The 19,897-nt window shown below is 46.3% G+C and overlaps 1 protein-coding gene across 2 annotated transcripts in view; it reads left to right on the plus strand.

Annotated features, from left to right (window-relative positions):
• LOC148657726 (cell adhesion molecule DSCAM) overlaps positions 1–19,897 on the plus strand; it is a 165,830-nt gene that overhangs the window by 139,876 nt on the left and 6,057 nt on the right. For both annotated transcript variants that reach the window (XM_088638376.1, XM_088638377.1), the window contains exons 12-31: positions 762–958; positions 1,187–1,283; positions 1,482–1,610; positions 1,859–2,026; positions 3,102–3,172; positions 3,797–4,037; positions 5,601–5,747; positions 9,445–9,600; positions 9,947–10,080; positions 10,349–10,502; positions 10,928–11,045; positions 11,797–11,960; positions 12,287–12,385; positions 13,620–13,808; positions 14,120–14,410; positions 15,921–16,097; positions 16,630–16,660; positions 17,514–17,629; positions 18,266–18,415; positions 19,658–19,855. In XM_088638376.1, coding sequence (XP_088494502.1) covers positions 762–958; positions 1,187–1,283; positions 1,482–1,610; positions 1,859–2,026; positions 3,102–3,172; positions 3,797–4,037; positions 5,601–5,747; positions 9,445–9,600; positions 9,947–10,080; positions 10,349–10,502; positions 10,928–11,045; positions 11,797–11,960; positions 12,287–12,385; positions 13,620–13,808; positions 14,120–14,410; positions 15,921–16,097; positions 16,630–16,660; positions 17,514–17,629; positions 18,266–18,415; positions 19,658–19,855 — 3,027 coding nt within the window. The remainder of the gene's footprint in view (positions 1–761; positions 959–1,186; positions 1,284–1,481; positions 1,611–1,858; positions 2,027–3,101; positions 3,173–3,796; positions 4,038–5,600; positions 5,748–9,444; positions 9,601–9,946; positions 10,081–10,348; positions 10,503–10,927; positions 11,046–11,796; positions 11,961–12,286; positions 12,386–13,619; positions 13,809–14,119; positions 14,411–15,920; positions 16,098–16,629; positions 16,661–17,513; positions 17,630–18,265; positions 18,416–19,657; positions 19,856–19,897) is intronic.

Raw genomic sequence — 19,897 nt, forward strand, 5'->3', positions numbered from 1 at the left:
ACGAGGAGGGGGGCTGTGTTTGATTAATACGGATTATCAAAGCGCTGTCATTATACAACCACAGCATATCTAGAGGGAGAGGAAGAGAGGGGTGGAAGGGAAGTAGCACTAGGAGATAGGAGACTGGGCCGGGCCGGGTCCAGCACGCTCAGCAGAAATGCTGGCTGTGCAGCGCTGTGAGTGTGCTGTCAGCCCTGCCTGTCAGGCTGAAGACTGTCCACATCTGGTAGGACATGGCCCCCTCACACATACTCCTACACATGCTGCACCTTCACAACGGGGTTCGTCCTGACCCTTCCCAGTTCACTAAACTGACTTTCTTCCAGAGCCTTCGCGAGTAAAGAGACAAGTGTTTTTTTTCTTCATTTTCAAGCCTGTGGGGCAACAGTGACAGTTCCTAGACCAACTGAAGTACATTTAAATCCATCAGCCAACAGGATAAAAATATGATTATTATTATTATTATTATTATTATATCTGACATCTTCATCCAAAACTGGTAGAATCTGATTTTTTGTTGTATTCGGAGTTTGAGTCCTTCTCTGGCCTCCCGCTGCCCAAGATGGTACCCGAGGCTTCTTTCAGGACGGGGCTGGACAAGATCCTACTCTTGTCTGTTACCCTGCTGACGTTCTTCATACTCGGAGACAACTCCTTTCTTTTATCCATTGTCCAGGCCTGGATGTTAGGAGGACAGGGGTGGAGAAAGGCTGTCTTTCGTCAGGTCGCCCTGTTCACTGCTCCTCCTCTTGTGCTTCCAGTTCCAGCCATGATCACCTCCTACCCCAACACCTCCCTGGCCACGCAGGGCCAGAAGAAGGAGATGAGCTGCAGTGCTCATGGGGAGAAGCCCATCATCGTCCGCTGGGAGAAGGAGGACAGGATCATCAACCCTGAGATGAGCCGCTACGTCGTTTCCACCAAGGAGGTGGGCGAAGAGGTCATCTCCAAGTTGCAGGTACGAGGGTTCGAGGCAGACTGTCTGCTCACATCGGGGACCAGTCTAGAAAACAAGGCCGAGCACATAACAACCATTAATGGGACAGGAATGTGCCACTATACCTCTGTAAAAATATTGTATTATTTACAGGATTTAATGCCTTTTACTCTGAAAATGCATGATATTTACAAAGCATTATTTCTGGTTTGAATGAAGACGTTCTATTGACTTGTTTTTTGTTCGCAGATTTTGCCCACCGTCAGAGAAGATTCAGGGTTTTTCTCCTGTCACGCAATCAACTCCTATGGAGAAGACAGAGGCATCATCCAGCTGACAGTGCAGGGTAAGATGAGAAGTCAGTGCAGAATCGCACATCTGTTTTAGAACAGCAGCCCTGGAAAAATTATCTTTAAAGTTCCTATATAGGGAGAAATTCCTGCTGTGATATTTGGCCATTTTAAGGGTCGCCTCACTCTGTAAAAGCTTTCTGATAAGTTTGCCAGTTGAGTTTGCTCACACTTCTCTCCTCCTGCCCCTGCAGAGCCCCCTGACCCTCCCGAGGTCGAGATCCGGGACGTCCGGGACCGCAGCATCGCCCTGCGCTGGACTATGGGCTTCGACGGGAACAGCCCCATCACCGGCTACGACATCGAGTGCAAGAACAAATCAGGTAGAGCCCTCAGGGCTTCCTGCTCTCTCTCTCCCCGCGCTTAACCGGTTCCCTTCTGAATCAGGCAAGTAAATCAAAAGGCAAAGTCCATCAGAACATTTAACAACAAAATCTGTGTGACATCCAGCAGAATACGTGTCAAAATGTTCACTTCCTGCTTTGAGTGTGGGCGTGCCTTTCAGCCCAGTTGCCTTGAACACCAGCCAGTCGGAGGCCTGTGCTAACGTTTGCCGCTGACGCTGTTGCAGACTCCTGGGATTCAGTGCAGAGAACCAAAGATGTGTCCCCCCAGCTGAACCAGGCGACCATCATCGAGCTGCACCCCTCCTCCACCTACAGCATCCGCATGTACGCCAAGAACCGCATCGGCAAGAGCGAGGCCAGCAACGAGCTCACCATCACCACAGAGGAAGCAGGTAGCCCCCGTCTGCTCCCGGGATCGCCACTCCATTCCCGCTCGTGCTTCCTGTGATCCACACTGCATTTCCACTCGTGCCTCCCGGGATGGCCACTGCATTCCCACTCGTGCTTCCTGGGAGACATGTGATTCATCCCGTAGCAGCGGGTCTCACGGTTCTCATTTGTGGATCATGACCAGTGGGTTACAGCACCACATACTCATCATGTGGCCACTGACACTAAAGCACACTGTCAGTCACAGTCAGAGGAGCAGGAAAACAGCACAGGGGCTCTGCTCCCCTCCATGGTCCTGCAGTACTGACCACAGACCAGCGCTGGTGCTTCTCATTATGATGGCGCGTCTTATTCAATATCTTCCATCTGTCTGTCTCTGTCCGCTTGTATTATTTTACGAATGTATGTTGCTAGTTGTCAAAAATAAGAGTTTCTGGCCTGTTAAAGCCTAATAAAAGCTCAGGATACATAGAAAACAAACTGTTTTTATTTGGCAGCAGGCTGGCAGTTTCTCTCCAGTGCAGCATTTTGATGTCTGACATCTTCAAATTGTTCCCAAACCATAGCATATGTTTATTTTATTTATTATTTTAATATCCATGTTGTTTCATGCTAGATTTTCATTTTTTGTATTTATTTTTTATTATACCCAGGAGTTAGAAGAAAGAAATCCTTTGACTGTCACTATGTCACTGTGCTGAATATAGACACTAAAATGTCTCTCAATAACCATGACCCTGGACGTTTTTGAGATTTTCTCAAAATATTTTGCAATCTCTGTAGATTAAAATTATTCTCTGAATTCTATGTGCAAACGAAGGATTTCCCAATAAAATCAAACTGGATAGAGTTTAGGTATTTTGTGCCACCAATTGGCAGAACTATAGAACCTACTTGCTCTCAATCTTCTTGCAGCTCAATTTGACAGAACTCTGCTGCAGCAGTTTTCCTTTGCTGTCACTACAGTGCAGATGCAGTCTGTGGCGCCCCCCAGAACCTGTTGTGTTCGCACCTGTGCCCCTTTCTCTCCTCTCCCGTGTGTTGTTCACCTGTTCTGTTCTTTGGGTTTGCTTTCAGCCCCAGATGGGCCACCCCAGGATGTACAATTGGACCCCATCTCTTCTCAGAGCATTAAGGTCACCTGGAAGGTAAGACCGGATTCAGGGATCTCTGGCTGAGACGCCTCACTGTGCAGAGGGGGTCAGTTGTAGTACTGGACAACAGGGACTCTATCCTATTGTACTAAATCACTTGTGCATCATTCCAGCCTTTAGGAGCCTCTGAGTTTTCAGGTCTTCAGTCCATCTTTCGGCTAGTAAGAGCAGAACAAGAGAAGTTACAAACCAAGGATATGGGCTGGGTAGTTTGTTCCACACTCCCACAACCCTTTGCATTAAAAAAGTGCTTTCTCTCCTCAGTTTTAAATGCACTTCATTTCAAGATATGTCCCCTAGTTCATGTTTGTTTCTGTCGATCCTGAAGATGTCCAGAGTAGGTAATTGACTTAATTATTGGCTTAATTGGGCCAATAAATCACTTTTCAAAGTGCTGCGGTTTTAAGAGATCTATAAATCCTCGCTGGACCACGGTCCTTAAGGACTGGTGCTCCGCACCGTCACACAGACAGCTGCTCTTGTTGGTCTTTGCTCTTTAAGGCGCCTCGGCATGTCTTCTGCTCAGTGGTCCTTAATTAATCAAGCCTACAAAGAGATCTAGAACAAAACGGGATCTGAAGCAATGGCTTTTGGAGACACGCAACCCTTCTCTCACAGGCGCCCAAGAAGCACCTGCAGAACGGCATGATCCGTGGATACCAGATCGGCTACAGGGAGTACAGCACCGGGGGCAACTACCAGTTCAAGATCAAGAACATCGAGACCACGGGGGACAGCGAGGTGCACACGCTGGACAACCTGAAGAAGTTCACGCAGTACGGCGTGGTGGTGCAGGCCTGTAACCGTGCCGGCACCGGGCCGTCCTCTCAGGAGCTCATCGTCACCACGCTGGAGGACGGTGAGTCTGCCGTCCGCGCCGCGCCGCGCCCCGCCCCCCGGTGGGGAGTGTGGGGTCCCCGCCTGCTCCCGCAGCTTCTCTCAGGGACGAAGACATCAGCCAGCCAGGGACACCGAGCAAGTGTAGGGCAGTGATGGGGGTATTGGGGTACTGGGAGGGGGGTGAAAGGAGAGTGGGGTAATAGGGTAACTAGGGTGGGGTAATGGGAGTGGGAGTGGGGTAAGGCCACAAGACAGATCCTAGGCTGTAGCCTGATGTTTTGCAGTGGACACCTGAACAAGAGAAATTCATATCTTGTTAAATTGATTTAAAATACTATGGAAACAAAATACCTTCAGTCCTTTTAGATTTTAGATCAGTCCACAGATATTGCGCTTTAATTAAATTAAAAGGCCTTCAGTAATACTTTCCTTAGGCCAAGCAAAATCAGTTGATTTTCCCTGGGACTACTCTTCTCTATGCAGGGAAAATCCAGGAAGATTGTGAGAGATCGCCCCCTGCTGGCACCTTATTCACACTTTTACCAGCAATCAGAAATTACAAGACCAGAATTGCAATAATGCTATTAATGTTTACAATGTTATTATTTAGATGATAATCTGAGATTATATTAATGGGAGAAGTGAAATTAATTAGTTAATTTGCTTCTTAATTATATTGATTTAACTTGAGAAAGTAAGAGCTTTTAATGGATCAAATTCTTTTGCTTATTGTGTGCATTTTTATGTGGAGTTCTATAACTCCCCTCGTTAAAAATGAAAAAATTGAAATATAAGTTAGGATGTTTTTCATAAACAACTTCAGGAATTCCCTCCTTTGGAAAGCTTTAATACAGAAGGTTAGCATCCTTTTTACATATACTGTATACAGTACACATGGAAACCAGAATCACCTAGAGGTGTCTAGAGGTTAATTAAAAAGTGCAGATCATGACTCGCATACCATGAAGCATCCAGAATAGCATCTGCTGATCTATCACGCAAGCAACACCTTTCAAGTTCTTGTGTTCGTCAGAGCCTGCAGTAGCTTTGAATTGTGTGAATTAACATTAATTAACTGATAGAATTTCACAACGTTGAACCATTATCACATTATTGTTGCACATTTTGAATTCCCTTAATCAGGGAATCTGCTAATAATTTGTGACTGATTTATGTTCTAAAACCCTTGTTTTCAGAGTTTAAACATTATAACTCATAGAGTATATTATCAGCTAGAACTAAAGCACTCATATTCCACTCTGAACCTTCTGTGCTCAGCTCATGCTCTATATAGCGTATACCTGGGTTTTGTGAAAGTGAGAGGAGCTCAGTGCTCAGCAGAGTGAGGCAGCTCCCTCCCTGTGCTTGTGGACCCTAATGAGCTGCCCGTCTGTGCTGCAGTGCCTCTCCTGCAGCCTGCAGTCACTGTACACGCAGAGGGCTGTGTTCTGGACCCTGCAGTTAATGTACACACAGAGGGCTGTGTTCTGCACCCTGCAGTTACTGTGTGCACAGTGGATCATCACCGCAGGGGATGACAGGTCTTTCCAGGGCTTATGGGAGTTTGTTCCTCTTTGTGCAGTGCCCAGCCGCCCACCAGAGAACATGCAGGGCACGGCCACATCCCCCGAGACCATCTCTCTGTCCTGGTCAACACCCCCCAAGGAAGCGCTCAACGGCATCCTCCAGGGCTTCCGGGTCATCTACTGGGCCAACCTGCCGGACGGCGGTAAGCTCAGCCGGACGGCCCTGTGTGCCGACTCGCGCCCTGCACTGCCCGGTGGTGGGAGACGGAATTCGGAAGTGAGCCATTGGTGGTGGTGTTCTTAGTTTATCTGGCCCGGATCACTGCTGCCTCTGGAGTAGTGGGGGGCTTGTTTAGGCGTGGAGAATGAGACACTGACACGGTTCAGTCACACACGGGCTTGTTCTCTTATTTGGACGCGACACCATGGGTGAGAACAGATTTTCGCACTAAACGCTTAACTGTCAGACGTTAACCATGGCCTGGCGTGGTGCTGCCAAGAACCCAGTAAGTTTGCTCGCAGTTTTAGTTCAATAAGTTTCAACGACCTCCTGAGAGACCCCTACAGGGTCCTGTAAAAACCAGTTTTGATGCAGCTCTTCAGTCCTGACTTGCACAGCCTCACTCAATCACGCCCAAGCCTCTGAAACACAGATTGCGGAACTACGCTCAACACTGGATCAGGACATTTTAATTCCACATCAAGAGTTAAACTCTGCTTAAACAAACATTATCTCCTCAATAAGCATCATATGCTACACTTCAGAGGACACCTTCAAAGAGAAAGCCCACTGCTTGTTATGTCTTGTGGTTCTTCTGCTGCAGCCTTGAAAGTCTCGGAGCATCAGGTTTTAAATACTGCTGAGCCTTGACAGGCCAGGGACATGTCAAATAGATTGTTTCTGACAACACCATTACCTTTAACCCTGAATCTGTCACTTCTCATTGGCCTGAAATCCCCTTCCTCCTGAAGGAGGAATACACTGTCACATTGTAACAGCCCAATTACACTTACAAAGTGTAACAATGTACCATTTTGTAAATAAAGCTGCAGAAGCACTCTGCTCATACAGTATGTATTTTCCTGCCAAATGTGCATGTTTCCAGTTCACTGGAAATAAAGCATAAAATGTATTTCCAGAGCAATGTTAGGTTTATTTACCAGCTACACACTGATGAGTATTTTAAAATTAAATAATTCAAACTATCTCACAAGAAATTAAGAAAGGTTACAAATGAGAGAGGTTCCTTCTGCTGTTGCTGCTACCTGTTTGGTAGTTAATGGATCTAAGGATCTCCTCCAGCCATTCCTTGATAGATACATGGAGCACTCAAGCACTGTCAGAACTGTATTCTGTGAGAGCACAGGAGCTGCAGAACATCATTCTGGTCTGGACTGGAGAAGACTTTGCGCTGCACACTTATGATATAATTCCAACTGATGATCAGTTGGTCTGAAAAGCTGTAAAATTGAAATGATGGAATCATCCCCTAATAAACATGACAGAGGCCTGTCAAAATCGAGCTGCATGGTAATTCCTTGCAATTGGGAGTGAAGGTCAAGCTACAGCTGCCAGCAGTCCAGGGTTCAAGGTCTCTTTGGGCTGGGTGCAGGTGGCTCTGTGTTATCAGCAGAGCTGTCCTCTTTCTCCACCCGGCACTGCAGCTCTGTGGGCAGACAGGGCACAGTCACCCGAGACTCAGTTGAATAAGCGAGAATGAGTCTGAGAAATAACGGCAGTGGTCACTGCAGTTCTTTAACAAAAGGAAAACAATCTCATTTGTTTTTCCAGATTGGCAATATACAGTACCACTCACGTTATTTGTTCCTCTTAGTAGCATGGTGCTTTTCATACTTAATGATGAATGTAGCACTTTCAAGGGCTTAGCTGAACATTAAAGTCTAACCAATATCAACACACATCTTAGAGTCTGCACGGCCAATACTGCATGATTACAACAGACCTGAATTACACACAACTTTAACACACCTGCTCTAAAGTGAAAGGAATGGCGTACACCACTTCTCCAGTCACAAAGATTTTATTTTTCCATAAAACTGTAGGTTTAGTCCTCCAAGCTGTAAAACTGAGCTGAGCAAATTATAAATAAAGTAATGAAAACACTGTTGCCTGAGCAAAATTGAAATAGGCAGCTGCGTCAGCATGCGTAGGAGCAAAGGAACAAGTTAAAGGTTTATTCCTTGCTGAAATGAGAAGAAAGGAAACACAACGTTTCGGCTGTGGAGCCTTCAGCTGAAACGTTGTGCTTCCTTCTCTTTTCAGTATGGAATAAACCTATAACTTGTCCTAAGCAAAATGGTACTTCCTTGCAATTTCATTCTTTTTCCACAAGAGGGAGATGTAGGTCCTTTTTGTAAGTCCCAGCGCACAAATGAATTGAATGAAGAAACGTGATGCAAGGAAACAGCCTCTGAACCACACGATTGTGCTAGAAACAATCACCTGTGTTCTGAGACGGAGACCTACAGAGCACCTAGAAATGCCATTTATTAAAAGTATTTTTGAAACAGTAATAATAATCACGTTTTCAAGTAATCAAGTTTTTCAATTTTTTCTGTTTTAGTTTTTGTTTTCATATGGATTTCCTCCTGCATAATTGCCCAAATGGTTACTAAGAACTGAGATAATAAATCTGCAGAACTTTTATTATGCTTTTATTATACAAGATACACTGTAACACATAATGAATCAGATAAATTAAGCAAACATAGCAAATACTGAAGAAGGTTTTAACAAGTGTATTGAATACACTAAAGTTGTACCATTATATTAACCCTATATATAAAGCTGTACCTCTGCTATTCTCAGATAGCTAATAGTTCTGTTTCTGGAGCTGATTTTTAATTACCCTCTAAACCCATGGAAAAATCACTCAGGGCCCTTAGACAGGCGCGCATCTATGTGAAGCTCAGCATTTACTGCAATCCATAATGTCAGGACACCCAATTCCAGTTTTGCTGAGGCAGTTTAATTTTTAATTGCTTAACCATGTTGAACTGGGACGATTACAAAATGCACTCAAGCACAGTAATAACTAGTGAGTAGAAATATTGCAGCGTGCCTGTGGATTATAGAGAAATCAAACACGATTTTGCTGAAGATTAAAACGAGCTTCACTCTTGACATGTCGAAGCTAAAGTATTCAGAGAGGTGTACTGCCCTCTTTAAAATGCAGATGAACTCTTATTTCACTTACAATAACAACACTGTATAGGTGTACGATGTAGTTATTGATTTCCACTTAAAATCATCTTGGTTCTTTGTTCTTTCAGTTACAGAAATTATTTTAGGATCATTTTAGGCCTCATGGAGGCAGTAGTGAGCACCACTGTTATAAATGTCCTGGCTCTGCACCGGTCTGATACCAGCTGTGTGTTTGTTCCTCCAAACGGAAAAGCTGCCCTTCTCTCGGAGCACTGCTCAGCCAGTCATCGTGCTGTACACGATTCTCATGCCCCGACAGCACTCTACGGCTCTGTGTTTAAAAATTATCTTTTCTTCGCCTCGATACTGTCGATATTGCAAGCTTAATGTCACAGTAAATTTTAAACCCATACAGCTAAATACAAGAGTGTTCTTCAAAGCAGAAAGGCACGGACCCGGTCGCCATTTTGGTGCATGCTGGGGAAACCCACATGTCCAGTTCTGTTGTGGATGCAGGTCTGGGGATTCGCTGGTTTATAGTGGTTTATAGTGCCAAGGTCACCCATGAATGCAAAATTGCAATCACAGAACAGGTACACATCCTGAGGGGTTTAACAGAGTTCCTGTTGCACAGCCGACGTAAAAGACCCCCCAAGTTCATCCTTGACGGCAGGTGTGTGTGCCTGTGGGGGAGACTGGGGGTCACTGTGTCCGTCCTCGGCATGTTTCCTCAGAGCTGGGGGAGATCAGGAATGTCACCACCACACAGCCCTCCCTGGAGCTGGACGGCCTGGAGAAATACACCAACTACAGCATCCAGGTGCTGGCCTTCACCCGCGCCGGGGACGGCGTGCGCAGCGAGCAGATCTTCATCCGGACCAAAGAGGACGGTAGGGCGTCAGCCCGCAGCTTCTGGCCCTTCGCCAGGGCTGGGAGCCTCTGTACCCCACATGCCAGTAATGCACCTGCTTCTCCGACAGCTCCCACTGTGTACCGAGCTGCATTTCTGTTTTGAACAATTTAAACCTGGCAATGGCGCGATTAATAAAGTCGTAACTCTGTACGGTCCTTCAGAGGGACTTTAGTGCTGGAGTTGGGGGGACTTCTTTGAGATCGGTTTCTGCTCCACGCCGCGTGCCTGTTAAGTCGAGGGCCTGTAGGGAAGAGCTGGCAGGGTTTCAGTGTGTGTTTGTGTGTGTGTCTGACCAGCGCCCCCTGTCTGTCTGCTCCTGCCAGTGCCCGGGCCGCCAGGGGGAGTGAAAGCCGCCGCCGCCTCCAACTCCGTGGTCTTCGTCTCCTGGCTGCCGCCGCTCAAGCTCAACGGCATCATCCGGAAGTATACGCTCGTCTGCTCCAACCCCTACCCCACGGTAAGACCGCCGCGCCACGGCCACAGACTCGCGCCTCCGGGGCTGCGAGGGAGGAGAGTGGGACAGAGACAATCCAGTCGCACGTCTCGGTGATGCCCGGGGCTGTCCGTTTCATTGCTCCAAACACTAGACACTGCTCTGCTCAAGGAAACGTAAAAGGGTATTTCACAGCGGTCCTCTGAAAATGGAACGGCGATGGGGATCAGTTGCTTGTACTTTGGCGGCCCGTGCTGCTGCAGATACTCGATTGTCTCGTTCTGCTTTGCAGGTGATCAGCGAATTTGAAGCCTCTCCTGATGTGTTTTTCTACCGCATCCCGAACCTCACCCGCAACCGACAGTACAGCATCTGGGTCGTCGCGGTGACGGCAGCCGGCCGCGGCAACGCCAGCGACATCGTCACCGTCGAGCCTCTCGCTAAAGGTACGGACTCCGGTCAGCGGCAGGCGACAGGGCACGGACTGAAGCCACTCCAGCTGGCCAGAGCTCCAAATCTGTCGGTATTATCGATGCCGGATTAGAGATGGCGGGTGCGGAGGGCTCGGGTTTCAAATTTTCAAGAGATTCCTTCATTGGGATTCTCTTCCCAGGCCTTCCTTGGTCTGTCACCTGATGGCCTTTGACCTCTGGCGCAAAGGAGGTGCAGCAGGGAGAGCAGACGACACCAGAAAGCTGTGTCTCTCCTCACACAGTACATTGAGTGCGGTGTGCACAGTGATAATATTCACCTGTGATTTCCAATAACAGGGATCCCCCCCCCCCCCCCCCACACACACACACACACACACACACACACTCGGCACACAGCTCCCTGTCTGATCCTGAAACACTCCCGCCTCCTCCTCCAGCTCCGGCCCGGATCCTGACGTTCAGTGGCACGGTGACAACCCCCTGGATGCGAGATATTGTCTTACCCTGCAAGGCGGTGGGAGACCCGCCCCCCACTGTGAAATGGCTGAAAGAGAGGTAAACATGGTGCCTGTTTCCACACGTCCGTCACCGAGATCCGTGATCAGGGTTTGGAACCTCCTGCTGCTCATCTGGAGAGCAACTGACTTCATTCCAAATTTGATCAGTACCACAGGAAGGGGAAATTAATATTTCATAGCACATATGGAGCTGCATTGTTTCCCATGTCTTCTACTGCATCACATTGCTCCACGGCAGAGCTGGGAAACTCTCGAAGCTCAGCGTGGGCCAGCTGGGCTGCACACACAAAGCACGGGCAGCAATATTGGATTTGCGTTGCCACTCTCGAGAAGGCAAGCGTCTGTGTGCTTTCTGTGCATGTTACAGTCACTGCACACACAGTACACGTACTGGAGACAGTTAAAAGTGTTCTCAAGGTTTCTCCTTCTGCATCTAGCTAGAGGGATATTTTTCTAACATTCATCTCCACTTGAAGCATAAACTTTTGGAAGACTTGTTTCTTATTGTATGTGGATTGTCAGTCATTGTGTCAGACATTCACAGTATTTATGTTTCCAATTTCTGTTATTGTTCTCACACTCTTTTCTTCCTTTAATCCAGTTAAAACAACAGCTTTTAGTTGAAAACAAGTAAAATTACCAGCTACATGTAATATTTGAACAGAAAAGGTAGTCATTTTTTAGAAACTGGTATAATAAGGTCATGAAGAGATGACAGATTTTTATGAAGGGCATCAGGTGGTGAGGTGTCTGTCGTTAATCTCTGAATGTCACGTGCTGTGCCACAGCAATGGGACTCCTGCTCCTGTGCTGATTGATGGGCGGCGCAGTATCTACGGCAACGGCAGCTTTGTCATCCGGACAGTGAAAGCAGAGGATTCTGGGTACTACAGCTGTGTTGCCAGTAACAACTGGGGTTCAGACCAGATTGTGCTTAACCTGCAGGTTCAAGGTGAGACAGCAGCCAAAGATTCACAAAGACAGTGGTAATAGGAGGAATCTAGCCATAGCCTCAGATCCTGAGATTCTAACTTGCTATATATTTGAAGGGATCACAGATATCTTCCACACTCCTTGCCTGACTGCGGATAGGGCTTTCTTATAGACGATCACCCACAAGAGATAGCTGAGGCCCAAGAGGTGTGCCTTTTGGGCTTGAAGGGTGCCACTATGGGGGGAAGGAGGAAACACAGACTGGTGGGACCATTTAATCGACAGAGGGGTTGATGTGTCTCAGTCATGCATCTTGCAACATTATGTCTATTCCTCGGCTTGCAGTTCCACCGGACCAACCACGTCTCACCGTCTCCAAGACGACCTCCTCTTCCATCACTCTCTCCTGGATTCCTGGCGACAATGGGGGGAGCTCCATCCGAGGTGAGCGGGGGTCACTCTGTCCACACCAGCAGTGGAAAGCCCAGGAAGAGCCACTCCAGGCTCGGAAAAATTTCAGTTGAAAAGCCCTTTCCCCCAACCAGTTCTTATTCAAAGAGATCTTCAGCACCTGAGTTAATTAAACAATTAAAGCTCAATTCCAGAAGTTAATTTATTGGAAGGTCCTTGTAATGGCAGACCAGAAGTGCCAAGGATGAGCACCCTGGCCCACATCTTGGGAAAATCTACCAGAAATCTCCAGGGGAACTCCCTGCCTCACTGTGGCCACAGTACATCCACTGGGAAGGTATCCATTGAGGCTGACGATACAGTAGGTTGCCACACTGGGCCATAAACAAGCTATCAGCTGGTAGCTGCCACCCCCAGAAGACCGAGTTACAAAAGTTCTGAAAGTTTTTGCATTACTGAATAAGCACAGTTCCAACCACGCATAAAGTCCAGACCTCGGAACGGAAAAACTTTAATTAGAAACTTGAACTCATAGTTCTGTTTGGAGACCTCTTCCCAGGTCTGCAATTTGTGGCACATTTACAGCCGGAGCTTGAGCACTAAAAGGTGAGCAATATTATTCCAAATTCCAATGTAATCATCACAACATTGGAGCCAAGATGCTTGAGCCCGAGTGCTCTCATTCTTCAATCTTGTAATAGTTAAATAGGTTAAGATAATGGATAAGGGGACTATAAGCCTTTAACAAGGGCCACGTTTACCAGAAAACGAAGAAAACAAAACCCTATTTAACTGAAGAATATATCTTATGAAAAATGTAATGTTTTTAACTGGTGGTGAATGATGCTTTGTGAAATGGGCATATTAAGCTGTCTGGGGCCCATTCTGTTCTTCTGATTCTTTTATGCACTTTTTTAAAGTTTACCAAGAATTATTTTTACTTTCTAAAGACTGAAGATATTCAGAGGGGATTCTTAGGCTCAATCCTGATAGGTCTCCCCCTCACTTCCTGCAGAGCTGTAGTCATAGAAACAGCGATTGGTCTCCACCTGCTGGTCCTCCAGATTTGTTTCCTTCTTGTATTGGCTAACATTAGGATTCTTCTGAACAATGTATCGTGCAGCCAGCTTAGATTGGTGCTGTTTTTCCATGTCAGTCTTCTTTTTGTTTTTCCTTCATTGAGGTCTTATCTACTTCTCCAGATCAAATTCCTCCGCCGCTAACTGAGCAGACATCTTGTTTTCCTGCTGTCCTGTTTCCTCCACAGGCTATATCTTGCAGCACTCCGAGGACAACAGTGAGCAGTGGGACAGCCTTCCCATCAGCCCCAGTGAGCGCTCGTACCGTCTGGAGAACCTGAAATGTGGGACGTGGTACAAGTTCACGCTGACGGCCCAGAATGGAGTGGGCCCAGGCCGCATCAGTGAGATCATCGAGGCCAAGACCCACGGCAAAGGTGCTCTCCTGCTTCCCCCTCGTGAAAGCGCTGCCTGTGGTTTTACCTTTCCAATTAAGTATCTGTTCCAAACCACCGCAGCTGTCGAACCACCTTCACTGGTCTTTAGAAAGATGTCTTGTGGTCCAGTACAGCCCTCTGTTTCTCTGCTTTTCTCTGTAGCAAAAGTGCACTGTTTATATACTGTAGAACACCACTAGTTAAATGTCATAAGCTTGGTTAGGAGAAGAGCATCTTCTTGTTTCTGGGACTTGTTAATTAACGACTAAGGACCCAAGGCCTGCTTAATTGCTCCTCGTTCCTCCACTCAGAACCCCAGTTCTCGAAGGAGCAGGAGCTCTTCGCCAGCATCAACTCCACCTGCGTGCGGCTGAACCTGATCGGGTGGAACGATGGCGGCTGCCCCATCAGCTCCTTCATCCTGGAGTACCGCCCTGTGGACACCACGGTGTGGACCACGGCCCAGAAGACCACGCCTCCCAAGAGCTACGCCCTGCCTGACCTGCAGGAGGCGACGTGGTATGAGCTGCAGATGAGGGTGACCAACAGTGCCGGGTTTGCCGAGAAGAAGGTGAAATTCGCTACGCTGAACTACGACGGCAGTGAGTCTCAAACTTCTTCAAATTTATTCGCAAATGACATGCATGTATGGCAGACATCTGTCCGTTGCTCTTGTGTAGTCATGTTGTTTTTTTAGCGGAGGGAATGAAAAGTCCTTTGGTTTTGTCTTCAGCATTGTGTGTGCGACAGCAGCTTTAGCGACAGCAGCTTTTTATTCCTCTTCTGAAAAAGAAAATAATTCCAGGTCTTTAAAATCGGATAAATTCAAGCTCCCCTGTGGGCACTAAGTAAGAACTGCACTAAACAGGCCTGGAGGCTTAACATATGCTATATTTTCCTGTGACTTTCATGCTTTTAAACTGAGACACAAAGGAAGAAGTTTGTGTAGAATAAAAAAGCTACTTACAATTCAAAGTGAAGAAACATTTCAGATTTGATGTCAGTCAGCGCAGTAACCCACAGTTCGGGGAAAGAAGCAGGCTGAGCTTTAATGATAAGAGTTTTGATGTTACTTTCAGCTTAACGTTGCTCGAGCTTTCTAGAGGTGCTGTTCTCTTTGATATGAAAAAGAAGTCCCAGTAGAGACTTTAAAAAGCCGTATACTGTATATATAAGTTTTGAGTTCTATGATGAATGAACTGTACAAATATCGGATCATTTCATGCTGGTGTCAGTTGCTGCTACTGACATGCCACTTTTCTGTAATCCTTCTATCGTGTGTGCATCTGTTGTAGGTATGCGAATGACATCACTTTATGTCTGCGTTGCAGAGAGAATTGAACAATTTACTGTGTTGTAGTTCATAGCGTTCAGAGGTTTTCTGTCAGTTCTGCCAGTTGTCGGTTGCAGAACTGTAGGTTTATTTTTTTTTGCTTTAAGAGTCTTCAGAAATCATGTCTGAAGAGAGAGCAGGATCGTTCCTGTGCTGGTGGTATTCAATGTGTGCAACATAACCCTGCAGGGCACTGTCGTTAAAGAAATAACCCAGCAGACACAGCCCGTGGTTATTCCAGGGTGTCTCAAAGCACTGTACCAAATTAACAACAAAGCATAATCAGACACAAGACTGGTCAGAAGCAAATAACAATCAGGCAGTGAAGCCTGTAGCTGGGTTTGTAATGTTGCCATGTTGCCACCATCATGTCACTGGTCAAGAGCTGACTGCTCTAGGGTGCAGCTGCTGTTCTTCATGTCCTGCAGGATAACAAAAACTACACAGTGTACAGTGTGTGCACAGGGCAATCAGCCACCTGGCATCATCTCATTAATGTTGTTTTTCATCAGCATTTCTAATGCTTTCTTTGAAAATAAATAATCAGCATTATGAACACCATGCCCTGGGCAGTAATATCCTACGAGGAATGACTAAATAAGATTGCTGGATCACATATTTGCTCTTACTGGTAGCTGTTGTCTCTTACAAGTTTTACATTGTGAGCGACACACTATTTGTATTCTGGGTGCCTGGTGTTCTGGACAGGTCAAGTGCAGCTGCCCTGCCTCGTGAGCTTCCTGTACATGAGGAATGTGTGTGACTTGTGTGTTTTCAAGGCACCATTCCCCCGCTCACCAAAACGGTCGATGAGAGCAAAGACAGCCTGTCCAGCAACGAGGGTCTGAAGATGATGGTCACCATATCCTGCATCCTGGTGGGCATTGTGCTGCTCTTCGTGCTGCTGGTTGTCCTGAGGAGGAGGAGGAGGGAGCAAAGGCTCAAGAGGCTCAGGGGTAAGAGCAGGTGCCCATGGGCAGATCGCCGTGCACACCGTGCCCACCGCAGTGCCCGAGAACTGCTCCTGTGCCAGGGAGTGACAGGTCCACAGTACCGCCCCCATCTCTGGGATGCAGCCTCCCTACAGTGTGATTAATTTAGAGCCCTCTGTTCAGCCATCTCGTAATTAAAGAGTTTTATTAACAAGCAAAAAAAAAACGACTGGCTATTGAACTGAGAGATCAATTAACATTAATTAACACAGCCCTGTCTTTGTGAACTTGTCAGTGTTGTCTCATTGGTTCGTCCTTCAGGCCTCTGTGCTGGAGGTGATGGTGTAGAAAGGTGTCTGACTGTCCTCTAGTTTTAAACAAACTGGATCAAGCACATACAGGTAGTCCTGCTGGGATCACTGTCCCACTAGCTCCGACAACGAGGGACACTTCCTGCTCTACCGCCAAAGGCCTTGTCCTGAAGAGAGAACGATGTGACCGAGTGTATCCCCCGTTTGGCAATGCTAACTGCGCTGTGTTTTTGTTTGTTTTACAGATGCTAAAAGTCTGGCAGAAATGCTAATGAGGTAATTGTTGTGAATTATACATCGGCAGGCAAATTAGATTACATGGTACTATATTTAGACAGAGACAGTGATTAGGTTGATAATATGATTTGCTACTTCCCAATGCATCAAGCATGTGTGTAATTTTCAGCAGATGTCTTGTGAATTGGGAAAAAAAATTATTTTGGTAAGTTTCATTCAGGAACATTCCAGATTTGTTTTTATATGGTTTTTGGTAATAACTGGTGAATTAACATTAAGGATCCATATTCCAAGGATGCTTTATTTACCCAAATTAATTAATAATAAGAACAAGAGGAGGAGTTTTGGAGTTGGGGAGTCGGTATCTACGTTCTGATGGGAGTAACTGGAAATTATTATTAGAAGGAGAAGAATGATTTTTGTTGGATAAAACATTGTGGACTCTCACCCTCTGGGTTCTGTCTGTTAGGAAATCAGTAACCCAGCTGACGAGATTGAGATCAAGACCAAAGTTTGACAATAGTTTAGTTGCCAGTAGGTGAGGTTGGATACTTTGAAATGCAGAGGAGAATTCCACAGTCAGCAGTCTAGCGAGGGTCTTATTTCCCTCAAGGTGTTGGAGGACAAGATTGAGAAGGCATGCTGTAGCATCTTCCACCCCCTACCTGCCCTGTAAGGAAAACATAATATAAGAGTGGGCGTTCAGAAGACAGTCCTTAGATCTAAACTCTTCATATTCTAGCCATTCTGCTGCATTCAGTAGTGGTGACAAGGGGTGCAGAACATGGAACTTACAATGGGCGTGCTGTGCAGATCCAGGAATAAGCCAGGTGTGGACGTGTTTTTAACATTTTAAGATTTTCATAGACATTATTTCCCCACCTGCTTCCAGCAAAAACACCAGGACATCAGACACGCTGAACAAGCAGCAGCAGACACTCCGGATGCACATTGATATCCCCAGAGCCCAGCTGCTCATCGAGGAGAGAGACACGATGGAGACGATCGGTACGGGGTCTCAGTGATGCCCCCAGTGGCCACACTGAAACACACATCCTGTGCCACCTCGCCTCACTTCCTTTTACACACACACGGGAGTTTCAGTTTTAGTATTTATAATACATGTATATTGAGTAATTATGTTAATTTTTGCTGGTTAATATGATATGTTAATGAAGACACCTACCATCTTTGGAACATGTTTGACCCTACCTATAACTGTTTAAGAGTTTAATTAAAAGCAGGCAATGCTGGGTCATATCACAGAAGGATCTATATGAAAGTATGCAGCCAGAACAGTCATGTTTTAAGTTCAGATTGTTTATTTTCCCTTAAGTTCTCCGCAAGGGCTCCCCAGAATAGTGCCGGGCTAGAGATAGATAGTCTGAACGGAAAGCAGTCTGAAACAATTTTCAGTGTACTCAACTCTCTGAGGAGCTCATCGATGTGTGATGATATTAAACATCAATGCTGAATATTGCCGAGAGCTGCTGAACGCAGTCCCCAAAACTCTTGGTGCCGCTCCTCCTTGTGGATTTCTGTTGGTTTTGATATCCGGATATTTGACAACTCTAATTGCTCTGATTTGTTCTTTGCTCATCGCTGTGTGTAAAAACCATGTGTCTTCCTTTTTCACTCCCCCAGACGACAGGTCGACGGTGCTGCTCACAGATGCCGACTTTGGAGAGACATCGAAGCAGAAATCCTCCACTGTCACACACACTGTCCATTACCAGTCTCTCTCTCAGGCTACTGGGCCACTGGTGGACGTGTCTGATGCCCGACCTGGAACAAGTAAGTGAAAATCCACTGTCCTGGTCGGGGTGCATTCAAGCAGCTCTGAGGGAGCAGCTGGAGGCTCTGGAGCAGCAGAGCAGCATGTGATTTTAGGGGAGGTATATGACAACACTAATCCCTCATAGCCAATGGAGACCACCTTCAGTACACATTCTGCAGGCATTATTACTGAGCACGATTGCTTTGGCATTATGTTATGAAGGAAAACCTTCTTTTAAGGTTCCTGACTGCATATTCAAGTTTGATCTGGTCATGAGCAGTCGTGAACAGTTTCGACATGTGTGATTCTTGATCTGAATGTTTGAAATTTACATTTATTAATTTTCCACTTTTCCTGGTATTTCATTAGCTGTGTGTATGTGCATGTGGTCATGTGGTGTGTTCACAATTTCCAAGTGAGCCTTCATTTCAGAGAGCCGTCAAAATGCAGAAAGCTTTGTTACACTGTGAACTATGCAAGATAAATACAAAACAAATACAGACAGCTCTTTACACACTGTTTCACTATGGAACTAGAATACCCTTGATTAATCTTAGGCCTCTCCTCCATCTGATGTAAACCCTGCTGTCATTCTTTGTAGTTCAAAGTGTATTAGTGTATTTTGTTCTCATTATCTTCAATTAAAGTGCAGTGTCCATTAACAAAAATCAGAGCTCCTTTAGAAATGACACAGAGGCTTTCTTTGCCTGTGAGCAAGAAATAAAGTAATCAAACAACCACTGTGCTCCCTGAATTAAACAATCTAATGAAAATAATAGCAAAGAGGTTGTGCTGACTTATTAAGATGTGTGACTGCAGTGGGGCCAAACCAATTAAATATTTAATGCATTTTTGCAAAAAGTTCTCCTGTTACCCAATAACCATTTTTCAAAAGGTCTAATGATGCCTGGCACACTGGCTGTGTCAGTGAAAGTCAATGTCATAGACTATTGCATTAACAAGGAAATTACAAGCTCCCCTGCTTACAATCTGAAACCGACAGCTTTTTTTTTGGCGGGGCAGTAGCTCGTCACCTTTTGAAAGAAGAAACAGAATTAATAACAATAAAAAGTAACTCAAAATTCCTAACAATAAAAAGTAAGGGTTAGTACCTTAGTGCTTAGTTTCAGGCAGCACCTGAAGAGCTGTTGATTAGCACAACCTGTGCATTTGATAAGTTGATTGATTGACCAGGTCAGTGCTGTTCAGTGCCCTGCTCCCCTGCTGAAGAGGTGGTGCATGTTCTTCATCGCCCATAGATCCCACAGCACGCCGGAACGCCAAGGCGGGGCCGACAGCCCGGAACAGGTACGCCAGCCAGTGGACACTGAACCGGCCCCACCCCACGATCTCCGCGCACACCCTGACCACAGACTGGAGGCTGCCCACCCCTCGGGCTGCAGGCTCTGTGGACAAAGAGAGCGACAGCTACAGCGTCAGCCCGTCTCAGGACACAGGTGAGAGCCGTGTGCTTCGGGGCTGCAGGGAGCAAGGGGGAG

The sequence above is a fragment of the Lepisosteus platostomus genome, chromosome 7 (assembly GCF_059453375.1).
Source record: "Lepisosteus platostomus isolate fLepPlt1 chromosome 7, fLepPlt1.hap1, whole genome shotgun sequence".
In the NCBI taxonomy this organism is placed as follows: Eukaryota; Metazoa; Chordata; class Actinopteri; order Semionotiformes; family Lepisosteidae; genus Lepisosteus; species Lepisosteus platostomus.